At 40.3% G+C, this 21511-nt stretch overlaps 1 protein-coding gene across 14 annotated transcripts in view; it reads left to right on the top strand.

The window, feature by feature from the left end:
• LOC138751919 (obscurin-like) overlaps positions 1-21511 on the top strand; it is a 755203-nt gene that overhangs the window by 334390 nt on the left and 399302 nt on the right. For 13 of the 14 annotated variants that reach the window (XM_069914884.1, XM_069914878.1, XM_069914879.1 and 10 more), the window contains 2 exons: positions 6257-6523; positions 13438-13704. In XM_069914884.1, the coding sequence (XP_069770985.1) occupies positions 6257-6523; positions 13438-13704 (534 nt within the window). The remainder of the gene's footprint in view (positions 1-6256; positions 6524-13437; positions 13705-21511) is intronic. The other variant, XM_069914882.1, reaches the window with a different exon arrangement.

The raw sequence follows: 21511 nt of genomic DNA, 5'->3' as shown, positions 1-21511 counted from the left end.
AAACCGAGGATAGCACTAGATAAATTAACAGAATGGTATAAACAAGGAGGCTTACAACTGCCAAACTTTAAAAATTATTATAGAGCCGCACAATTAAGATACCTATCAGACTTTTATCAAACAAGGGAAAAGCCAGATTGGACTAGATTAGAATTAGATAAAATAGGGGAAAAGATACCTGAACACATATAAATGGGATGAAAAATTGGTACAACATAGAAGTTCTCCAGTATTACATCATCTACTCAATATTTGGAAGAAGATTCATGTAGAAAGAAATAAAACAAATTATCAATTACCAAAACTAATATTGACGCAAAATAAGTTACTCCCTTTTACAATAGATAACCTTTCCTTTAGAGAATGGGAGAAAAAAGGGATCAAAAGAATAGAAAATTGTTTTTCAGGAAATAGATTATTATCCTTTGAACAAATGAAAGATAAATACAATATTACTAAAGATACAGTGCTGGCATATTACCAATTGAGATCCTACTTGAAGGACAAATTAGGAAGCAGTCTGAGTTTACCAGAGGGAAGTAACTTTGAATATGTGATTACAGATACAATGATAATCAAAAGATTTATAACAAATATGTACATTAAACTGCAAGAAAAGGAGAATGAGGAAACAAATGGTAAAACTAAACAAAAATGGGAACAAGATTTAAATATAAAGATAAAAAAGGAAACATGGGAGAAGTTATGTTCTGGAACGATGAGAAATACAATAAATACGAGGTTACGTATGATACAATATAACTGGATACACAGGCTATACATTACACCTCAAAAGTTAAATAAATGGGACCCAACAGTATCTGATAGATGTTTTCGATGTAAAAAAGAAATGGGAACAACAATTCATGCAATCTGGACATGTGAGAAAGTAGAAAAATTTTGGGAAGATCTAAACCAAATATTAAATAAAATTACAGAAAACAATATACCAAAGAATCCAGAGATCTTCCTCCTAAGTAACATAAAAAACAAAGAATTTGGAATTGATTTGGATGATGCACAAAAAAGATTTGTTAAGATAGCTCTAGCCGTTGCAAAAAAATGTATTATGTCAACCTGGAAATCGGAAGATAATTTGAAAATACAACAATGGTATATAGAAATGAATAAATGTATTCCATTAGAAAAAATAACATATAGTTTAAGAAATAATATTGAAATATTTGAACAAATATGGGAGCCTTACATGAAGCACAATAGCGAAAACCTACCGGTGACATTCACTACCTAAATTAACGAAAGGAGAAGGAAATGAAAAGAATTGACTCAGTGGAATTTCTTGTTTATTTTTATTGAATGACAACATTGTTTGACTGGTTTAATGTATCCCAGATTTTGTACTTTAAATGGACGGGAGGGGGGAGGTAGGGAGGGTGGGATGGGAGGAGGGAGGGGGGGAGAAAGTGGCACTGTATATATTTGAAAAGGAAAAAGTATGTACCATGGTTAATGTGGTTTATGGTGTGAAAAGTAAAAAATTAAAAAAAAAAAAAAAAATTGTGAACCTAAATTGGAGAAAGGCTAATTTTGAGGAAATGAGGAAGGATCTAAATAGTTGGTATTGGGCTAGGTTGTTTTCTGGCAAGGATTTACTTGGTTAGTGGAAGGTCTTCAAAAATGAAATATTGAGTGTACAGAGTTTTTATGTTCCTGTAACTATTTAAGGCAAAGTTAACTGGCTTATGGAACCTTGATTTTTTAGGTGTATTTGGGATATGATTGATATAAGATATAAGTGTGATGGGATATTTGGGAATGTTTTTGGGAGATTAATTGGTAAAATTGGAGTAGGTTAAATACACACACTTTAAAATGGATCTTATTTGAAATACTGAAGAATTCATATTCAGTGACTTTACAGAAACTATGGAGAAAGTAGATGCTAATTGAAATGATGTCATGAAATGCATGGACTATTGTCATGGATGAACAACCAGAGCCAGGTTGTCTGTTTTGGACCTTTTTGCAAAGCTTTTGACCTTTGTGCAAAGTGCTCACTCAAAGGTCATTGAGAGGTTATTGTTTACCTAAAACAACAGATGGACCAGAAGACTAACTCCTATTGTTCTGTGTGTGACACAAAAAGCTGTAACAAGCCAGGAGCAGCTTGTTGGAACTCAAAGAGAAGCTTCAGAGTGGTGGATAGCTGGAAGTGCAATCTGTCTGATATTTCTCTTGGAATAAGTGGAACAGAAAGGATCTCTTTAGTAGTCCGAAAGAAAGAGGTTATCATCTGTTGAACCCTGATGGGGCAAGTTTAATCAGCAAGACATTGAAGTGACTAATAGTAGTACATCAGTTGTGGAAATCCTGGAACTGCACATCTCACTCTGCAAACCTACAAGAACCTTCCTGAGCGGTAACCTTTCAAGCACCAAAGCCTGGTGAACTTTATACATATTAAATTCTGTGCACAGTATAAGAATTGCATGCAACCAGTGAACTTGGAAGAATGAGATTGAACTGTGAACCAAAAATCTTTTTATAGATTTACATACACATTACATACATATGCGCTTAGAATTAGAAGGGGGTTGTTAAGTTAGTTAAGTTAATAGTGATAAGTTAAAGTTTGATTCTGTTTTCATGTTTAAAGATAATTAAAAACAATTTTTGTTTACGTAACTATTTGTCGTGTTGAATATCTATTGCTTCTGGGTTTTCGGATCCTTTGGGCTTGTAACATAAGCAACAAGGAGAAAATGAGGTAATTGAGGACTTTTAAAAATGCAGGAAAAAACCTAAGGGGAAATCAGGAGAGCTAAAAGAAGATATGAGGTTTCTTTGGCAGAGAAGGTGAAGGAAAATCCTAAGAGGTTTTACAGGTATATTAAGAGCAAAAGGAAAGCAAGGGACAAATTTGGTCGTCTTGAAGATCAGAGTGGTCGGATATATATAGAGCTAGAATAGATGGAGGAGATCTTAATTTTTTTTTGCATCTGTATTTATTAAAGAAACTGGCAGAGTCCAGGGATATTAAGCTCATGGAACCTGTACAGATTAAAGAAATTAAAGGTGGATAAATCCCCAGGGCCAGGCAGGGGAGGCTAAATCCCCTTAAACCACACATGTCAAACTCAGGCCCGCGCGCCAAATTTGGCCCGTGATATAATTATATTTGGCCCGCAAGATCATATCAAATATGTATTAGAGCTGGCCTGCTGGCCGCCGCGCCAGTATAGCGCATGCACAGCTAATACTACAAATCCCAGAATGCTTTGCAAATGCGTTGGCACCGGCCCGTCAGCCCGCTAATTGCCCCCACCTCCTCTCTTAACTTTCATTAGCACCTGCGACCTGTCGCCTAACTCACATGTAATAAGCCCCTTACGAAAAATGGCCAATCGAAAGACAGAAAATAGGACCTTTCAAGACAGGTAGGAGGCAAACTCTGACCCCAGAGTTTGATGAACTTGCATCTAAGAAGAGATGCCAAATATCTGGTTTAGACCCAGGTGCATCAGAGTAAATCACAGTGTAGCAAGCTAAGCTTGGATTAATATTTTCTTTGGTTAACTTTGGACTGTTCATAGTTGAAAGATTGGATTTTCATTGAAGCAAGTTGTTTTTTTTTAACTTGTTAGCTTGTGAAAAAAAAATACATTTAAAAGGAGCTTAAAGGTTATAGAGAAATATTATTTATTGAATATTTTATTTCTCATTTGTTAATGCTTCTTCTGGAAAGAGTTTAACCAAAACTATTATTAAACATTTATTTTAATAAGAAAAAGTTTAACATTACATATGTTGAAAGAAGATAAAATATGCAGATGTTGTTGAAAATTTTCAATAAATATTTAGTTTGGCCCACGACTTAGTCCAAATTTTTAATTTTGCCCCTCTGTGAATTTGAGTTTGACACCCCTGCCTTAAACCTTGAGGAAGGCAAGGGTAGAAATTGCAGGGGCATTAGCAGATATACTTACCATATCCTCAGCCATAGGTGAGATGCTGGAGGATTGAAGGGTAGCTCGTATTGCTCCATTGTTTAAAAAAGGCTCCAAAAGAAACCAAGAAATTATAGGTTGGTGTGCCTTAAATTAGTTGGAGGTAGCGTTACAAGCTCAGAAGACCCCAAAACCCAGCAGCAATAGATATTCACTAAGACAAATGGTTACTTAAACAAAAGTTGCTTTTAATTATCTTTAAACTTGAAAACTGGATCATACTTTAACTTAACTGACCTAACAACCCCCTTCTAATTCTAAGCATACATGTATGCAATGTGTTTAAGTTCAGAAAAGTTCTTTGGTTCACAGTTCAATCTCATTTCTCACTCTTCCAAGTTCAGCCGGTATCAGGCAATTCTTACACTGTGTACAGAATTTAACATTTATGAATTTTCATCAAGTTCTGGTATTTAAAAGTAATTGGTTACCGCTCAAGAAAGTTCTTATTGGTTTCAGAGAGATTCGTTGCTTGTTGGACACACACAAACTGATTCCCTCCAATCAGCCACTAAAGTGTCTTTGCCGAAAAAACTTGCCCCTTCAAGGTTTAACAATAATAACCTCTTTCTTTCAGGTCACCACAGAGTTCCTCTTTGTTTCTATGATTTCAAGTGAAACATTAGGCAGCCAGTCCTCACCTCTTTATGAACCAAAAGGACTTTGACCAGGCTAAACTAAGCACTCACATCTTCTAAATGGGGTTTTTCCACAAGCTTTCCAGCTTGTCCTGTTCCAGTCCCAGCTGCTGCTGCTGACTGTAAAACTGTAGAACTGAACCACCCCTCTCTCTCTCTCTTTCTCTCCCTCTCTCTCTCTCTCTCTCTCTCTCTCTCTCTCTCTCTCTCTCTCTCTCTCTCTCTCTGAGAAAAGCCTGTTTTACTCTCTCTGCTTGCAAGACCACATGACTCTCTTCGAACAGCAAGTTCAACTCCAGACAGCCTGCGGTTCTGATGAGATCTTTCATCTGCTGCCTTTTTGTAAACAACAATCCTTTAGTGAAGTCTCTTGGGGAATCTCCAAACCTTTTGCAAAGGCTCTTGAAGCCGGCCTGTCTAGCGTGAGCAGAGCTCCAGGTTTTTAAATAAGATCTGTTTTTAAAGTGTTTGTATGTGACCTAAACCAGCTCCAATTTATCTTTCAAAAACATATTTATAATCTGTCACAGTAGGTTATTGGAAGGTGTTCTAAGAAATCTGATATACAAGTATTTGGATAGTCAGGGACTGATTAGGGATAATCAACCTGACTTTGTGCATAGTAGGTCATATTTAACAAAACTAGTGTTTTTCAAGGAGGTTAATATATGAAAGAAAGGCTGTGGATGTTTTCCAGATGGACTTCAGTAAGGCTTTTAACAAGGTCCCACATGGAAGGTTAGTCAGGAATGTTCAGTCACTTGGTATTCACAATGAGGTGGTAAACAAGATTCAACATTGGCTCTATGGGAGAAGACAGAGAATGGTGGTCTTTGACTGGAGGTCTGTGACTAGTAGTGTGCCTCAAGAATTGAGGTACAATAGAAGAATCTATTGTTGTTTTTCATCTATAATTGATGATCTAGATCAGGAGTGTGCAATATTTTTTTAAACTCAAATTCCGCCTTGAGTATTTCCTATGCCTTAAGTATTCTGTGATTGGTAAGGGATTGCATAAGGTGGAATATGAATGGAAAGAAAAAGTTTGAAAACCACTGTTTTAATCGTACTTAATTGACTTGTCATGTGCATGGTTTCATAACTCTAAATGAAATGGCATTGACAATGTTTTTCAAGCAAAATATTTCAGTAACAAATTGGTCTATAGCAGTGGGTCTCGACCTTTCTTTCCACTTACGACACAAGGAATATTTAAGGTGGAATGTGATTTTTTTTTAAAAAAAAGGTTACCCATCCCTGATCTCGATAGCAAGGTGGTAAATTGGAGCAGCAAGTTTGCAGATGACACAGCAAGGAAGACTTTCAAGGCTTGCTGAAGAATCTGTACCAGTGCATGTACTGGTACAGATGTCAAGAATAGGAACAATCGCCAACTTTACTCCACCACTGAAGCAGAAGTTTGGCCATCTGAGTTAATCTAGATGAAATTAATTAACCCTGGTCAGCCTGTTGCTTTTGTATCTGGTGAATGTGTGAAAAATCCTACGTAGACAATATCATTGGTGAAAGTTAATGCATTATTTTCTGAATGGAATTGTTCTGGGGTGTGCTTGATTTCAATGGAATGCATGCTTGATTGGATGTTATATGCAATATATCATTATGAATTTTGAAATTCCTTTCTCTTAGTACTGCCTGTAGTTTTCAAAGAAGAACTTCAGAATGTAGAAGTAGAAGAGGATAGTACTGCTTCTCTTCACTGTCTGATTAGTAAACCCAATGCTCCAGTAAAATGGAGGAAAGGATCTCTGCTGCTTCACCCAAGTAAAAAGTATGAAATCAAGCAAAGAGATCACCATGTTGAGCTGTTAATTCACAGCCTGAAACCAGAAGATGCCGATGAATATTCTTGTAATTCAGGAGATCAGCAAACTTCAGCCATTTTAAAAGTGAAAGGTAGGATGAAACTCATTGCTTATAATGAATTCATGCTGCTTTTGTTACATGTCCATAAGTACCATTCATGTACTTATCTGTTCACTTGTAAGCTTGTTGAAAAAGAATTTGGAAAATGCCATTCAGACATCACAAATTGACTTGGAAGTATCATGAATACTCGCACCCTTCATCTTAATGTATTTCTCATGATCATTCAATTGTGTTTTGAAATGAGCTTGTTTGGGGTAAATAATAAATGGAAACATTTTCTGATGCTAAGCAAGAAAATCTGCAGATGCTGGAATCTAAAGCAGTGCACAAAACTACTGGAGAAACTAAGCACATCATGTTATTGAATATTTGTGAATGTCAGGTTTGCCAATCAGTAAAGCCAGGAACGTTGATAATTGGCTTTTGTGTCTTTTCACTTGTAGCTATAAAAGGGATTGTCAGTCCTGTCAACTGGCTTTATAGTTGTCCTTACCAGGTCCAATGGTGGGAAGCTTGCTGCTTATGTGTTATTTTATGTAGGTGTTCTCAGATGGTATTTGCAGTATATCCTATACTTGGACAAACTATTGCAGCTAAGTCTACATTTGACAATTATGGGAGTGAATTATTACTAAACTTATGTTGTAATGAGTTTGAAGGTAAAAGTAAAAGAAATCCATAGAACCCTGGATATAAAGAATGTTGAAGGCAAAATAAAGGGAAAAAGGCAATGGTCAGGTACTTATTTCTCCCTGTAGCCTACTCTGCCATGGTTTTCCAGATATTTAATAAATATTGTACTCAATCAGTATATTCCAGATTCCAGTTGTCCAACTACCTCCTTTCTCAGATGTTCTCTGGCCTCTCACACCTTACTCCAAATCTGTGCTCTCTAATTTTAGACCTCTCCTATGGGGAAAGTGCTATTTCCCTATCTGTGCCTCATCATTTTGTACACCTCTGAGGTCTTCCTTCAGCCGCCAAGAAAAATAACCTCAGCCTCCCCTCATAAATAGCTAATGAATCTATTGTGCACCTTTTCCAGTACAATTGTGGGATTCCAGTGGTGTGGCAACCAAAATTGTGGACATCACTCAAGCTGTGACCAATGTTTCAAGTTGCAGATACCCCCCCATTCTCCCCCCCCCCCCAGCTTCAATGCCTAACCAATTCCAACCACTGATGTTAGTCTCACTGACCTAGTACACTTCTTGAATAAAGATATCCCACTTACTGTCCTCCTGTAAACAAAGAAGCTTCTCATTTCTCTTTTAAGGCTCACTAATATCCATTATTTCAATTTGTACTCTACATCTCAGCAGGCCTTGGTGACTTTCTCACCTTTAAACCTCTTAAGACAACTAATACTACTGGTGAAATGTTGTAGAATTTCACCATGTCCACTTGTAGATCGGGTAGATAATTAGTTAATCTACATTCCCCCATATCGAAGGTGTCGATTCTAGAGGTTTAAGGTAAAGTGTGGAAACTTCAGAGTGAATCTGTAGAAGACATTTTTTTCTCTTCCAATCTGGAATCTGGAACTCACTGCCATTGTTAGGTTTTATGCTTATGGAAGCACAATATTTAAGAAATAACTTTATCAATACATGAATCACCAGGACTTTGAAAGCATCGGACATAGTATTGGAAAAATGGATTTACCATATTCACCCTTTGTTTTTAAAGAGTCCAGTGAGGTGAAGTGTTGACACTGCAATTACAAATTAAGTATTTCAGGTGGTTTGGTTTTCTGCTGTGATCATCGTCGCATTGGCTCTGGCTGGTGGCCTTTATCAACTGTGCTCTGTTTGGCCAGTAGAAGTGTGGTTTGCATTCTGTGCAGACCTGGCAGTTTATGGTCATCGACTTGATCTCTTCGATGAAGTAGGCAGGTTGCGGGCTTTGACGAAGTGGAAGAACCTTGTGACTCTGGGGTGGCAGAGATAATTGTGAAGGGTTTGTAAGCAGTTAATTTGTGTGCTGGCACAGGTTCTACAGGATAGGGCACGTGGGGGCTCATTGAGTTTCCTGGGCCAGTACAAGATATCATAATTGTAGTTAGAAAGTTCAATTCTCCACCGCAATATCTTGTCATTCTTGATTTTACCTCGCTGTTGGTTATTGAACATTGGTCAGATAGCATGTTGCTTGTTTCCCAGCCAGGTAGCGCTTCCAGTGCCGTACTACCTTGTCAATTGCTAGGGCCTCCTTCTCGATAGAGGAGTGTCAAATTTTGGGGCCTTGGAGGGTATGGGAAAAGAAAGCGAAGTGTCTACCAGCCTAGTTAAATGTGGTAGCCAGAGCAAAGTCTGACGCATCGCTCTCCACCTAGAATGGGATGGATTCAGCCATGGCATGCATCATGGCTTTGGCGATGTCTGCCTTTATGCAACTAAAGGATGCACAGGCCTCTGATATTTGGGGGAAAGGGGTGGATTTAACAAGGGGGTGGGGCTTGTCTGCATTGTTGGGGACCCACTGGGCATAATAAGAAAAAAAACAGGACCTTGAGGCTGTGGGGGAGGGGGAGTTTCAGAGTGGGCACATGCATTCAGGACCAGGACCAATGACTCCGTTCTCAACAACACATCTGAGGATGGCAAGGTGGGTTGTGTGAAATACACACTTAGCTTGGCACTGTGGAGGAATTTTTGAAGATTGGTGTTATGGTCCTGCAGGTCATGACCGTAGATGGTGATGTTGTTGAGATACAGAAATGTGGCCTGCAGCTGGAACTGATGTACCATGTAGTCTGTTTCCCGTTGGAAGACTGAGACCCCATTGATGACTCTCAGGAAATGATACGAGGCGGCCATCCCCCTCGAATCTGGTATATTGGAGGGGGAGCTGGTGCTATGCCGATTTTAGGTCGATGGTAGAGAAGACCCGATATTGTGTGATTTGGTTCACCATATCAGATATACGTGGAAAAGGGTTTGTGTCCAGTTGTGTGTACCTGTTAATGGTCTGACTGTAGTTGATGACCATTCTGCTTTTCTCCCCATTCCTCACTATAACCACTTGTACTCTCCAAGCACTGATGATTCCACTGATTCCCTCAATAATTCCCTCATCGAGGAGACCCTGCACTTCTGCCGTAATGAAGTTCCTGTCCCCAGTACTTTTGATGGCAACAGGTTTACAGTTGGGGTGAGGTTTACGAACAGCGATGGGGGGGTGAATGTGAGGGTTGAGAGTCTGCAGGTTGTGAGTGATGGCTGATCAGATTGTTGGATGTGTGCGGTGGGGAGGGGGCTGAAGGGTTGGTGGAGCACAGTGGATGATTCATAAACTGCTGGTTACAGACAATGAGGAGTGAATGGGGCCCATCGTACACTATCGTCACGCTTTTAAGGTGACATTGAAAATTCAATCCCAGTAGCACGGAAGCTCAGAGCTGTGACATCACCAGAAGTTTAAAGTTTTTATAGTCTGTGCCCCTCATGGTGAGAGTCACTACACAGTAGCCGTGGACATTCGCTGTAGGTGACCTTGAGGCCAAGGAGACTTTTAGCTTACTGGCCTTAACAACGATGGAGTAACACTGCAGAGTGGATGAAGCTATCCGTGTTCCCACTATCGAACAGGCAACTCATCACGTAGCCGTTTACCTGAATGTCCATAATCAATTTGGCGAGTTGATGGGGACTGCCCTGATCAAATGTGATGGAAGCCAGTGTTGGATCGCTGCCTGTCACTACGTCAGAGAGTTCAAGTGTTGAGTTGGGAGATGGTGGCATCCAAGATGGCGGCACCCATGGCTCGCACACGGTGCTGCCAGGTCTCAGAGATGGCATCCTGCACACAGTGCTGCTAGGGAGGACTGGTTTTGATCTGCACACTTTAGCATGGTGTTCTTTCTTCCCATAGTTGGAGCAGACCATGTCTTTCGCAGGGCAATGTTTCCTTGGGTGCTTGACCAGGCCGCAGAAGTAGTGCTTTGGGTGCTTGCAGAGTACGGTCACTGGCGGGACATGGCGGTGTTAGGCACTCATGGTGTATGGCTTCCATGGTTGGATCACTGGCAAAACGTGATGGTGGCAGCACATCCTAACCACGAGGCGGCCACATTGTCATTTGAGTAGGCCTCCATGTTCTGGAGGGCCACCTCCAGGGTGCCTGCCAATTTGACCACCCTCTGCAGACTGAGCTCACCTTGCTCTAGTTGTCTCTGGCAGATGTAATTGAACCTGATGCCTGTGACATAAGCATCCAAAATCAGTCCTCTGTGTATTCTGCAGCTGACACAGCCTGGCATTCGCAGGCCTGTCCACGCGTTCGCAGGCCCCGAAGGTACTCGGTATTTGACTCCCCGGATAGCTGTTTTCAAGTCACAAGTAGGTGTCTGGCATACAACTCGTTGACTTTTCTCAGGTACTGGCCTTTCAATGTTTCCATTGCCTCTGGATACAACGCGGAGTCCCCGATCATCGAGTACACCAGGAGCCTGACTCGAGAATGCAGTACCTGTAATTGTTCATTCTCTGACCGATCATGGTGCCTACAGAAACTCTTTGAAACAGCACAGCCAAAGTTCAAAGTTGGTAGAGGCCTCGGGCGATTGAGGGTCGATTTCCTGTTTCTCTGGCTTCAGGATCTGCTCCATTATCAAGTCTATAGCGAATAAAATCGATGGACCATCAATGAGTCAAAAGACTGAAGTTGAACAAAACTGATAGACTTTTATTCGCTATAGAATAAAGGCCACATTCCTGCTGGTCAACTGTCCCGAACTGAGGAGGAGGTGAGGGACAGTCACCTTTATTCAGGAGCCTGTGGGAGGAGCCACAGGTAGTTGGCCAATGGGTGTGCCCAGACAGGTAAATATATACATACAGTGGTTTACCACAGGATTGTTCGTTTATATTTGGTCTGGATATGGTGGGTGAAAAGGGCCTGGTACTGTGTTGTATGATACTCTGGATTTTATTTCCTGACTTTCCCTGACTGAATCTAGACAGGCTTCCAGGTGAAGTAGAGGTTCATACATACCTCCTCCGACCTTGTGCACTGCATTCAGCACTCCCAATATGGCCTCCTCTACATCATTGAGACCATGTGTAGTCTAGAACAGCTGGTTTGCAGAGCACCTTCACTTTATCCACAAATGGCATCCAAGCTCCTAGTTGCAGGACATTTTAATTCCCCTTCCTATTCTCACCTGGACCTATCTCTTTTTGGCTTTCTCCACTTCCAGGATAAGGTCGAACACAAACTAAAGGAACAAAACCTTATATTCTGCCTTAGGTGTGTGCAACCTAACAGCATGAACATTGAATTTTCCATTTTCATGTAACCCTTACTTCGTGTGTTCCCCCTCTGTCTCATTCTGAACTGCATACAGTCCTCCCATTTTTTGTTCCCTTTTCCATGCTCCCCCAACCACCCCCATCACTCACTTTTGTCCCTCTCTTAGTTTCAACCACCTACTAACACCACCCCACTGGATCCCCTCATCCATTGCTTCCATCTTCCTTTCATCTTTCTTTTCATAGCTCCCATCATCATAGTTTTACATCAGATTTTAGAACATAGCTTTTTTGTCCTTATTTATCAACCACCAACTTCTGACTCGACCTTCACCCTCCCCTTCCCCCATCTTGCTCCATCTGCCTTTTGTTCTCTGATTGCTTTGACCTATCACCCATTTGTCTCTTTCTCCCAATTCCACTATTATGTCTGCACTTGCCTTTTGCCTGTTTTCCCACAACATTCTTGGTCCACTTATCCTAATCTGGTCCTTGTATCACCCATCCTCCTCTCATCTTTATGCCAGCTATTTCTCCTCTCCAACCTTGTCTCTGATACAAGCTCTTGACCCAAAATGCCAATAATTCATTTTCCCTCATAGATGCTGCTTGACCTGTTGAGTTCCTCCAACAGTTTGTCTTTTGCTCTGGCATAAAATTTTTCCCATATCTCCATTTACCTTCCCATTGTATAGCTGTCCATGTGAAGTGAAGATTATACTGCCTGTAGACCAATTCCAACACTAACTCTCTGAATCTGAAACCCTCCTTTTTTTCACTTTTCAAATCTATTCTGATTCCTCTTTCATGACCTAAAAATTCTGTTAAAACTGGATCCTTTATTCATTTATAGATTCTGTGTTTTTTAACTGATTTCTCAAACTCTCTCGATATTTAAACAGGTAATATCTACAAGAAATTCTATACCCTTTGACTTTGGAAACTTTCACACTTCTCAGTTCTGTCTCTGGCAGCTATCATTCATGGTTTCCCTCCACTTGGGCTTTATATCCTTATCCAATTATTTTAATTTCTGTAATCTATAATTTGTTACACACTTCCTTTCTTGGGTTACAAGTGACTTCACATTGAAATCTGACTTTATGGAAATTCTTCCAGAAATTTTCAAGGTTGTAATAATAATAAAATGTTTCATTGCATTCATTAACAATTGGATGCAGTGAATGTTTCATTAGTTTAATTATGTGTTATGTTTGATGAACATACAAAATATTCAATGAAATGAAGAATTATAGGGAATATTTGCAATATAGGTAGCTTTTGAAAACAGATATTTCTGACGCATCAGAAACTAGAAAAATAAATTGCATGAGAAAAATTGATTTATGGACAATTTTTAGGAACAGATTTCCTTATGCACTTTTATTCAGCGATTTGGAAATCTCCTGCTGTTCTATCGCTTGATTCTCTGATATCGTCACAGACTTCAATTGTTCATTAGCTGTTACTGTTCCTTTTTGTAGGTTTTTTTTTAAACTTTATTTATTCGTCGGTTTTTTTTTGAAGTGTGATGGGGCCAAGGATATTTGAGGAAATAATGTAATTGATTGTTGGTGCTCTCCCTACAAAAATTATTTGGAGCAGGTCACACTAATTCTATGTGTGGAAATTCAAGAATAAAATGTATGTGGATTAATTAATATCATACTAAAATTTGCTACTCCATAGCGCTGCCACAACTTTTCAAACAAGAACTTAAGGATGAGGATATTGAAGAGGGTGGCACTGCCACGCTTCACTGTGAGGTTAATAATCCTGAAGCATCCGTAAAATGGAGAAAGGGATCTTTGGTACTTCATCCAAGTGACAAGTATGAAATGAAGCAAGAAGGATCAAGTGTTGATTTGCTTATTCATAGCCTAAAGCCTGAAGATGGTGGTGACTATACCTGTTATTCTGGAGATCAACAAACCACTGCCTCTTTAACAGTAAAGGGTAGGACATATGAGCATTACTCATTTGTCATTGTATTTACATCCTCTCACATTTTCATCATTAAGTATATTTGTGTTGGCCAGCTCCCCTTAACAGCAACCTGCTGCCCAATTAGCATTATAAGGATTGATGCTTGCTTACTGAACTAAATGTTCATCCTCATCAAAATAACAAACATTTTCAGTAGGTGAAGTTCACTTTTATGATTAGTGGTGCAATTTATATTCCAGCTTCCAGGTGTGAATATTACTTCTATAAAATGTATCATTTTTTAAAATTCTTTTCACTCCCAAATTTTTCACCTTGAATTGTTGGGCTGTCTCAGTAGAAAAAGAAATAGAGATAACATTTCACTTTGAAGAGCTTTTGTTACATGCCTCATCTGTTTTAATACTATAATTTGAACAGGCAAGGACTGATTATGTATAATCAGCAAGTATTTGTACATTTTTTTAAAAAGTTAATTTTGTGTGTGGTAATTCACATTCACAAACTTGATTGAAGTTTTAGAAGATGTGACCAATAAGACTGATGAGGACAGGGAAGTTGACACTGTCTACATGAGGCCTATGACAAGGTCCTGCACGATAGTCTGATCCAGAAAGTTAAATCGTATGGGATCCAGGGTGAACTGGACAATTGGATGCAAAATTGCCTTGATAGTGGGAATTAGAGAGTGATAATGGAGAAATGCTTTTCATATTGGAAGCTTGTGACCAATGATATGCCACAGGGATACATACATACTGGGTCCCCTTTGTGTGTTACCTATATTAGCAATTTGGGTTGAGAGTGTAGGTGGCATAATTCATAAGTTTGTCAATTACACCACAATTGGTAGTGTGCTGGACAAGATTATTTAAGATAACATGATCTGGACCAGCTGGGTAAATGGGCCAAGGAATGAGAGAGACCTAGGGTAAAAGTAATTATTTCCCTGGAAAAGATGACACAGGTAAAGAGGGTAGTGAAGAAGTTGTTTGTCAAGCTTGGTCAGACACTTGAGTACGAGTTGGGACGTCATATTACAGTTGCATAGGTGTTGGTAAGACTGTGCCTAGTGTACTGTGTGCGGTTCTGCTTACCTATCTATTGGAAATATCTGCAGAAAATATTAAAATTGAAAAAGTTACAAGGAGGAATTATATACACTGCATCAATTTTCACTGGGTTAATCTTACAGATGAGCATAGATAAAGTGGATAGTCATTGTCTTTTTTCCCCCAAAGTGAGTGTATCAAAAGCTCAGGGAAGCAGTTTAAAGTTGAGAGGGGAAAGATTTAAATGGGTTTTAAGGGGCAACTTTTTCCACACAGAACATAATGGCTACATGGAATGAATTGCCAGAGGAAGTGAATAGAGGCAGGTACAATTGTAAATTTAAGACATTTAGACAAGCAAATGGATAGTAAAGGATTAGAGCCAAGGTCAGGCAGATAGGACTAGCTCAGGAAAACACCATGCTTGGCATGAATGCGTTGGGTCAAAGCATCTGTCTCCATGCTGTGTACCTCTAGAAGTTTAAAATCATTAATGTCAAATTCAATTCTGATCTTCAAGCTTTGTTTCTTACATTCAGACTTTCAGTTCATATGTTGTAGTGTTTCAAATCAACAAACACATCGGCCTAGAAATTGCAATGTGGTCATTGTACTATTGAATTGACATATCATTTTTTTTTTGTTCTCAGAGTTTATGAAGAGAAATATGTAGGAATTGAGTTGGGTGGGTGAGAGCCAACTCTAGAAAGCCCTACTGTGGCCCAGAAAAAGGGGATAAATAGGGAGAAATGGGAGAGAGGGCTAGCCATCAGGAGAGCCACAGAGTCAAACAACATTATAGTCTTCAGCCTAACCAGTCCTGCTGACCAGTTTTTGACATTCTGGGCAAATCCTACCTGCCCGCAATTGGTCCATATCCCTTGAAGCCCCATTTATCCATAAATGTATCCAAATATTTTTGAATGTTGTTATGTGCCCACTTCTACAGTTTCCTATGGCAGCTCATTCCAGATACGGACCACTCTCTTGAATGGGAATAAAATGCCTCTTCTAAATACTGTGGCCCAGAAAAAGGGGATAAATAGGGAGAAATGGGAGAGAGGGCTAGCCATCAGGAGAGCCACAGAGTCAAACAACATTATAGTCTTCAGCCTAACCAGTCCTGCTGACCAGTTTTTGACATTCTGGGCAAATCCTACCTGCCCGCAATTGGTCCATATCTCTTGAAGCCCCATTTATCCATAAATGTATCCAAATATTTTTGAATGTTGTTATGTGCCCACTTCTACAGTTTCCTATGGCAGCTCATTCCAGATACGGACCACTCTCTTGAATGGGAATAAAATGCCTCTTCTAAATATTTCCCCTCTCTGGTTCTAAAATCATCTAGCCTGAAAAAAAAACTGTGAGTATACATTTTATCCATGCCCCTCATGATTTTGTAAACCTCTATGAGAACATCCCTAACTTTCTTAATTCCATAGAAAAAAATATAGACTATGCAACCCATCCCTATAATTCAACCCCTGCAGTCCCAGCAACATCCTGGTGAATCTCCTCTGCAACTCTTCAAATTTATTGATGTCCTTCCTGCACAATTTTTGTAGGTTGTACAGCTGAATCTTGAGGCCACAATTTTTGTACTCTGTACCTCTTCCAATGAAGTTCACCATCTTGTCAACCTGAGTTCCCACTTTCAAGAAGCTAAACACCTGTAGTCCAGTTCTCTCTGTTCCACAGCAATCTCCAGGGCACTTCCATTGACCATGCAAGTCCCTTTCTGCTTTGACTAACCAAAGAGATAGGCATTTTTATTCAGATCTTGGAGGTTGAGATGGGTCTAGTAAAAACACAGAAATGCTAGAGGAATTCAGCTGGTCTCATAGCATCCATGGGAGGTAAAGATATATTACCAACATTTTGAGCCTGAGCCCTTCCTCAAGGTATGAGCATTACAAGGCTGGGGTAAAGGGAAGAATGGGAGGATGGGGAGTACAAACCAAGAGACAAGGTGATAAATAGATATGATAAGAGGATAGGAGAGATAACAATGAGAATTGATTGGGGGAAGGGGAGTAAAAATGGGTCTTCAGTGAGGGGACTTGGAGGATCAGGACTGTCAGAGAATTGGGAATTGATGAACCCAGATTATAGGAAACTGGGATCTTAGAAAGTCTGGTTAGCATAGCAGTTAGCATTATGCTATTACAGTGAAAGCAACCTGGATTCAAATCCAGTGCAGCCTGTAAGGAGTTTGTATGTTCTACCCGTGTCTGCGTGGGTTTCCTCCAGGTGCTCTGGTTTCTTCCAATGCATGGGGTTAGTGAGTTACCTGGTCACATGGACATATTTAGGCAGCATGGGCTCATGGGACTTTTACTGTGCTGTATCTCTTCTTCTTCTTTGGCTTGGCTTCGCGGACGAAGATTTATGGAGGGGGTAAAAAGTCCACGTCAGCTGCAGGCTCGTTTGTGGCTGACAAGTCCGATGCGGGACAGGCAGACACGGTTGCAGCGGTTGCAGGGGAAAATTGGTTGGTTGGGGTTGGGTGTTGGGTTTTTCCTCCTTTGCCTTTTGTCAGTGAGGTGGGCTCTGTGGTCTTCTTCAAAGGAGGTTGCTGCCCGCCAAACTGTGAGGCGCCAAGATGCACAGTTTGAGGCGTTATCAGCCCACTGGCGGTGGTCAATGTGGCAGGCACCAGGAGATTTCTTTAGGCAGTCCTTGTACCTTTTCTTTGGTGCACCTCTGTCACGGTGGCCAGTGGAGAGCTCGCCATATAACACGATCTTGGGAAGGCGATGGTCCTCCATTCTGGAGACGTGACCCATCCAGCGCAGCTGGATCTTCAGCAGCGTGGACTCGATGCTGTCGATCTCTGCCATCTCGAGTACTTCGACGTTAGGGATGAAAGCGCTCCAATGGATGTTGAGGATGGAGCGGAGACAACGCTGGTGGAAGCGTTCTAGGAGCCGTAGGTGGTGCCGGTAGAGGACCCATGATTCGGAGCCGAACAGGAGTGTGGGTATGACAACGGCTCTGTATACGCTTATCTTTGTGAGATTTTTCAGTTGGTTGTTTTTCCAGACTCTTTTGTGTAGTCTTCCAAAGGCGCTATTTGCCTTGGCGAGTCTGTTGTCTATCTCATTGTCGATCCTTGCATCTGATGAAATGGTGCAGCCGAGATAGGTAAACTGGTTGACCGTTTTGAGTTTTGAGTTTTGTGTGCCCGATGTATCTCTAATTAAATTAAATTAAAATTAATTTTAATTAAATTAAAAATATCGATCCTTTGGATCAAGATCTTGGATGGTGTGGTGCATTGGATTGTCACATCCTTTGGGGCCTTAGATATGGAGACAAGGTATTTACAGCAGGAGTTATGGGAATGTGTAAAAATTAGAAGGCATGGTGGTTAACTAGGGCCTGAAAATTCAAAGAAACATGATAGGACTTAATGATGGTCATTAAAGGGACAATTATTCCAAAAGGAGCTTTGCACAATAAAGAACATCACTTGGTTTATTCCTGTTGCAGAGATTACAAAACAGGCAGTTCCCAGGTTACAAACTAGTTCAGTTCCTAAGTCTATCTTTAAGTCAAATTTGAAGGTAAGTTGGAACGGTTCTTATTTAGCATTAATTAGTCATAGTATATAGTACATACACTTAGTATATAGTATATATTTTACCTCTCTATGAAAAAAAATTAAAAAAGAAAAATATCATGACTAAAAAGTTAACATTTCTTCTCATTCCATTGATGACTTGTATACCGGAAGGGATATTTGTGAGGTAACATTATGTGCATGCGTGAATTGGGTAACAATTTGTTCAGAAGTACGGTTTGTCTGTAAGTTGGATGTTTGTAACCAGGGGACTGCCTGTACAAAGAAAAGTGCATTCAAATGTTCAGTGCTTCTCAAAACATAACTGTTTTTATATTTGGGTCAATTGGAAGTCCATTTTGATCACAATTGTTGAAATAACCAGCACTACTTAATCACATTTCAACATCACAGTGATTTACAAACATTTCCTTTCAGTGATCTTTTTGTTAAAAGACACATTTATTCAGCAATTCATCTGAAATAATGTTCAAAGTTCTAAGATTCTTAGACAATCCTCTTGGGCAATCCTCAAGGATCAAGGATACCTACCACTCTGATTCTGTGAATTTGAGGAGATTTGTTGAGGCCAACATGGAAAATGCTGACAGTCACACAAATGAACAGAAGGTTCTTCACATGGCAAGCAGTTGGATAGTTTGTGAGATGCTCTGGCCCTTCCACTTGACTTTTGCATGCACCTAATTTGGATTATTTGGACAGAGTAACCTATTTACTGTTAGTGAGGTTCACAATTACCATCACAAATGCTACTGTCCTCCTTTGAGCAACAATGGGCCAGTGATTTTCATGAGTCAGTGAATGGGGATGTGGCATTTTTTCAAGATTTTAATGACATTCTTGAATGTTTTCCCCAATCTGCCTAGTAATTTCTCTGATGAAACTTGGACTTGCTTCAATTGTCTGGCGTCAGGCATTTGAATAATGTGGCCTGCCCAAGTGAGCCAATTGGTTGTGATTTTGGCCTCACTGCTGGGAATGATAGCCTGGATGACTATGCAGATATTGATTTGCTTGTGATTTTCCATGGTTTGGAGAATTATGTAGACAACATTGTCTTAACTTTCAAGATGCTTCTTGTGTGTAGTCAAGATATCAGAAACATAGGAGAGCAGAGATCATTTAAGCCAATGAGTTTTGTGCCAGATTTGAGATCTTGATCTTTAAATATCCTTATCCTTAGCCTGTGCTGGCTCATTGAAGACCATGGCAAATTACATCATGACTGTTTTTACTGCCAAGATATGAAAAAGCATTCCACATATTCCAAGGTCTTGTGGTCTTGCCCTGACCTTTATGGATAGTGGGTAATATTGTTAAATGGGAGGAAGTTGCTAGAAGATTTGTCATCAGATGTTGAGTGTAACGCCCATCCTCCTGTATGCTTTTGTGAACAATTTGATGATTGTTTGGAATTCAACGTCTGAGCCTGCGCAAGTGCAAGTGTTATCTATATATAGAGACATTGTCATACAATATCCAAACAGGCCCTTCAGCCCACCCCCACCAAAATCTCCCTCTCACACTAATCCCACCTGCCTATGCTTGGCCCATTGTTCCCTCTAAACCTATCCTATCAATGTATCCATCCAAAACTTTCTTTAATGTTGCAATAGTACCTGCCTCAGCCATCTCCTCCACCATACATTCACCATCCTCTATGTAAAAATAAATTATTCCTCAGGTTTCTCTTAATCTCACCTTCCCACTCCCCCAATTCTCTACAATGACCTGTTTCTCTCTTGATTTTGTATATCTCTATGAGATCACCCCTCATCTTCCTAAACTCCCTAGCCTTCTCAACCACTCACGCAACTTAGTCCCCTGGGTCCTGGGAGCATCTCAGGGTGGCACGGTTGGCACAGTGGTTAGCACATTGCCTTGTAACACAAGATATCTGGACCAGAGTTCAAATCTTGTGCTGTTTGTAAGGAGTTTCTCCATTCTCCTTGTATCTGCGTGGGCTTTCCTTGGGGACTCTGGGGTTAATTGGGTGTAAATTGGGTAGCGCAGGTTCATGAACTGAAATGATCTGTTACCATGATGTATGTCTAACATTTTTTGAATATTTATGATTTTCCAAACTTAAACAGTGATCAACTTTATCGGTGTCAATGCTAACAGTATCAGAATTGACTACAATTTACAATTATCCATTTTATACAGTTTTCTACAGAGTTCAATCTCTTTTCATTTCCCTCCCTCCCCACCCCCCATAGCAGCATCTGGGGGCGGGGTTTCAGACATGAATCGTCCCTGTAATGGCGGGTGACCACATGTTCTGGTGGGTTTGCACTAAGATGGTGCTGGACCCCCTCCACCTCGGGCACAAAGCCCACAAACCAAGTAACACGTCGGGGGTGGGGGGGGGGTCATGATGGCCAGACCGGAAGTGATATAAAAGTTGGCTGGGAAGAGAATTAAACAGTTTTTCCTGCACATCTCAACCTGACCCAGGCATTTTCTTCTATAGTTCTACCATCAGTGGTGCTACACCTCACCCCCCCCCCCCCGCACCCCGCACATTTAACACTTAGCCCTTAACTAACCACAGTTACACACAAAACTCTAGACACTCACAACAAAGGTATAAGACATGTATCAGGGTTTTATGGATTTGTCACAATGCGGAGGCCAGTGCTCAGGCAGTTTTCTTCTATTGACTTTTCCTAGTTGGGATGGGATGGAAACCCCCCACCCTCCACACAGCGATAACAGGTGGCGAGGCGTGATGGTCCACACTATAATCATGGAATTTAAGTATGGCTGCCAAATTTTCAAAAAGTGTTATTCTTTTTTCTTAAGTTGAAAGTAATTTTTTTTCCAGGGGAATACAGCTTTGCATTTCTGTGTTCCAGCGAGTAATGCTCAGGCAGGATTCAAATTTCCAAGTAGCCACTATGCACTTCCTGGCCACTGCCAATGCGATCATTATGAATTGGATTTCAAATTTGGACAGGTTCATTGTAAGTCTTATGTCCATTATGTTTCCCATCAGGAACAACTCTGGGTCCTGTGGGAATTCTTTACCTATGATTTTTTTTCTAGGACTTGGCCTAGATCCACCCAGAATGGTCTCACCTTGGTACATGTCCAGGTTGCATGCATGAAGGTTCCTGTCTCAATGCCACATCTAAAGCATTGGTCTGATAATTCTGGTTTGGATTTGTTCAATTTTTGT

Source organism: Narcine bancroftii, chromosome 1, assembly GCF_036971445.1.
Source record: "Narcine bancroftii isolate sNarBan1 chromosome 1, sNarBan1.hap1, whole genome shotgun sequence".
NCBI lineage: Eukaryota > Metazoa > Chordata > Chondrichthyes > Torpediniformes > Narcinidae > Narcine > Narcine bancroftii.
This window is presented reverse-complemented; position numbering and strand designations above follow the sequence as displayed.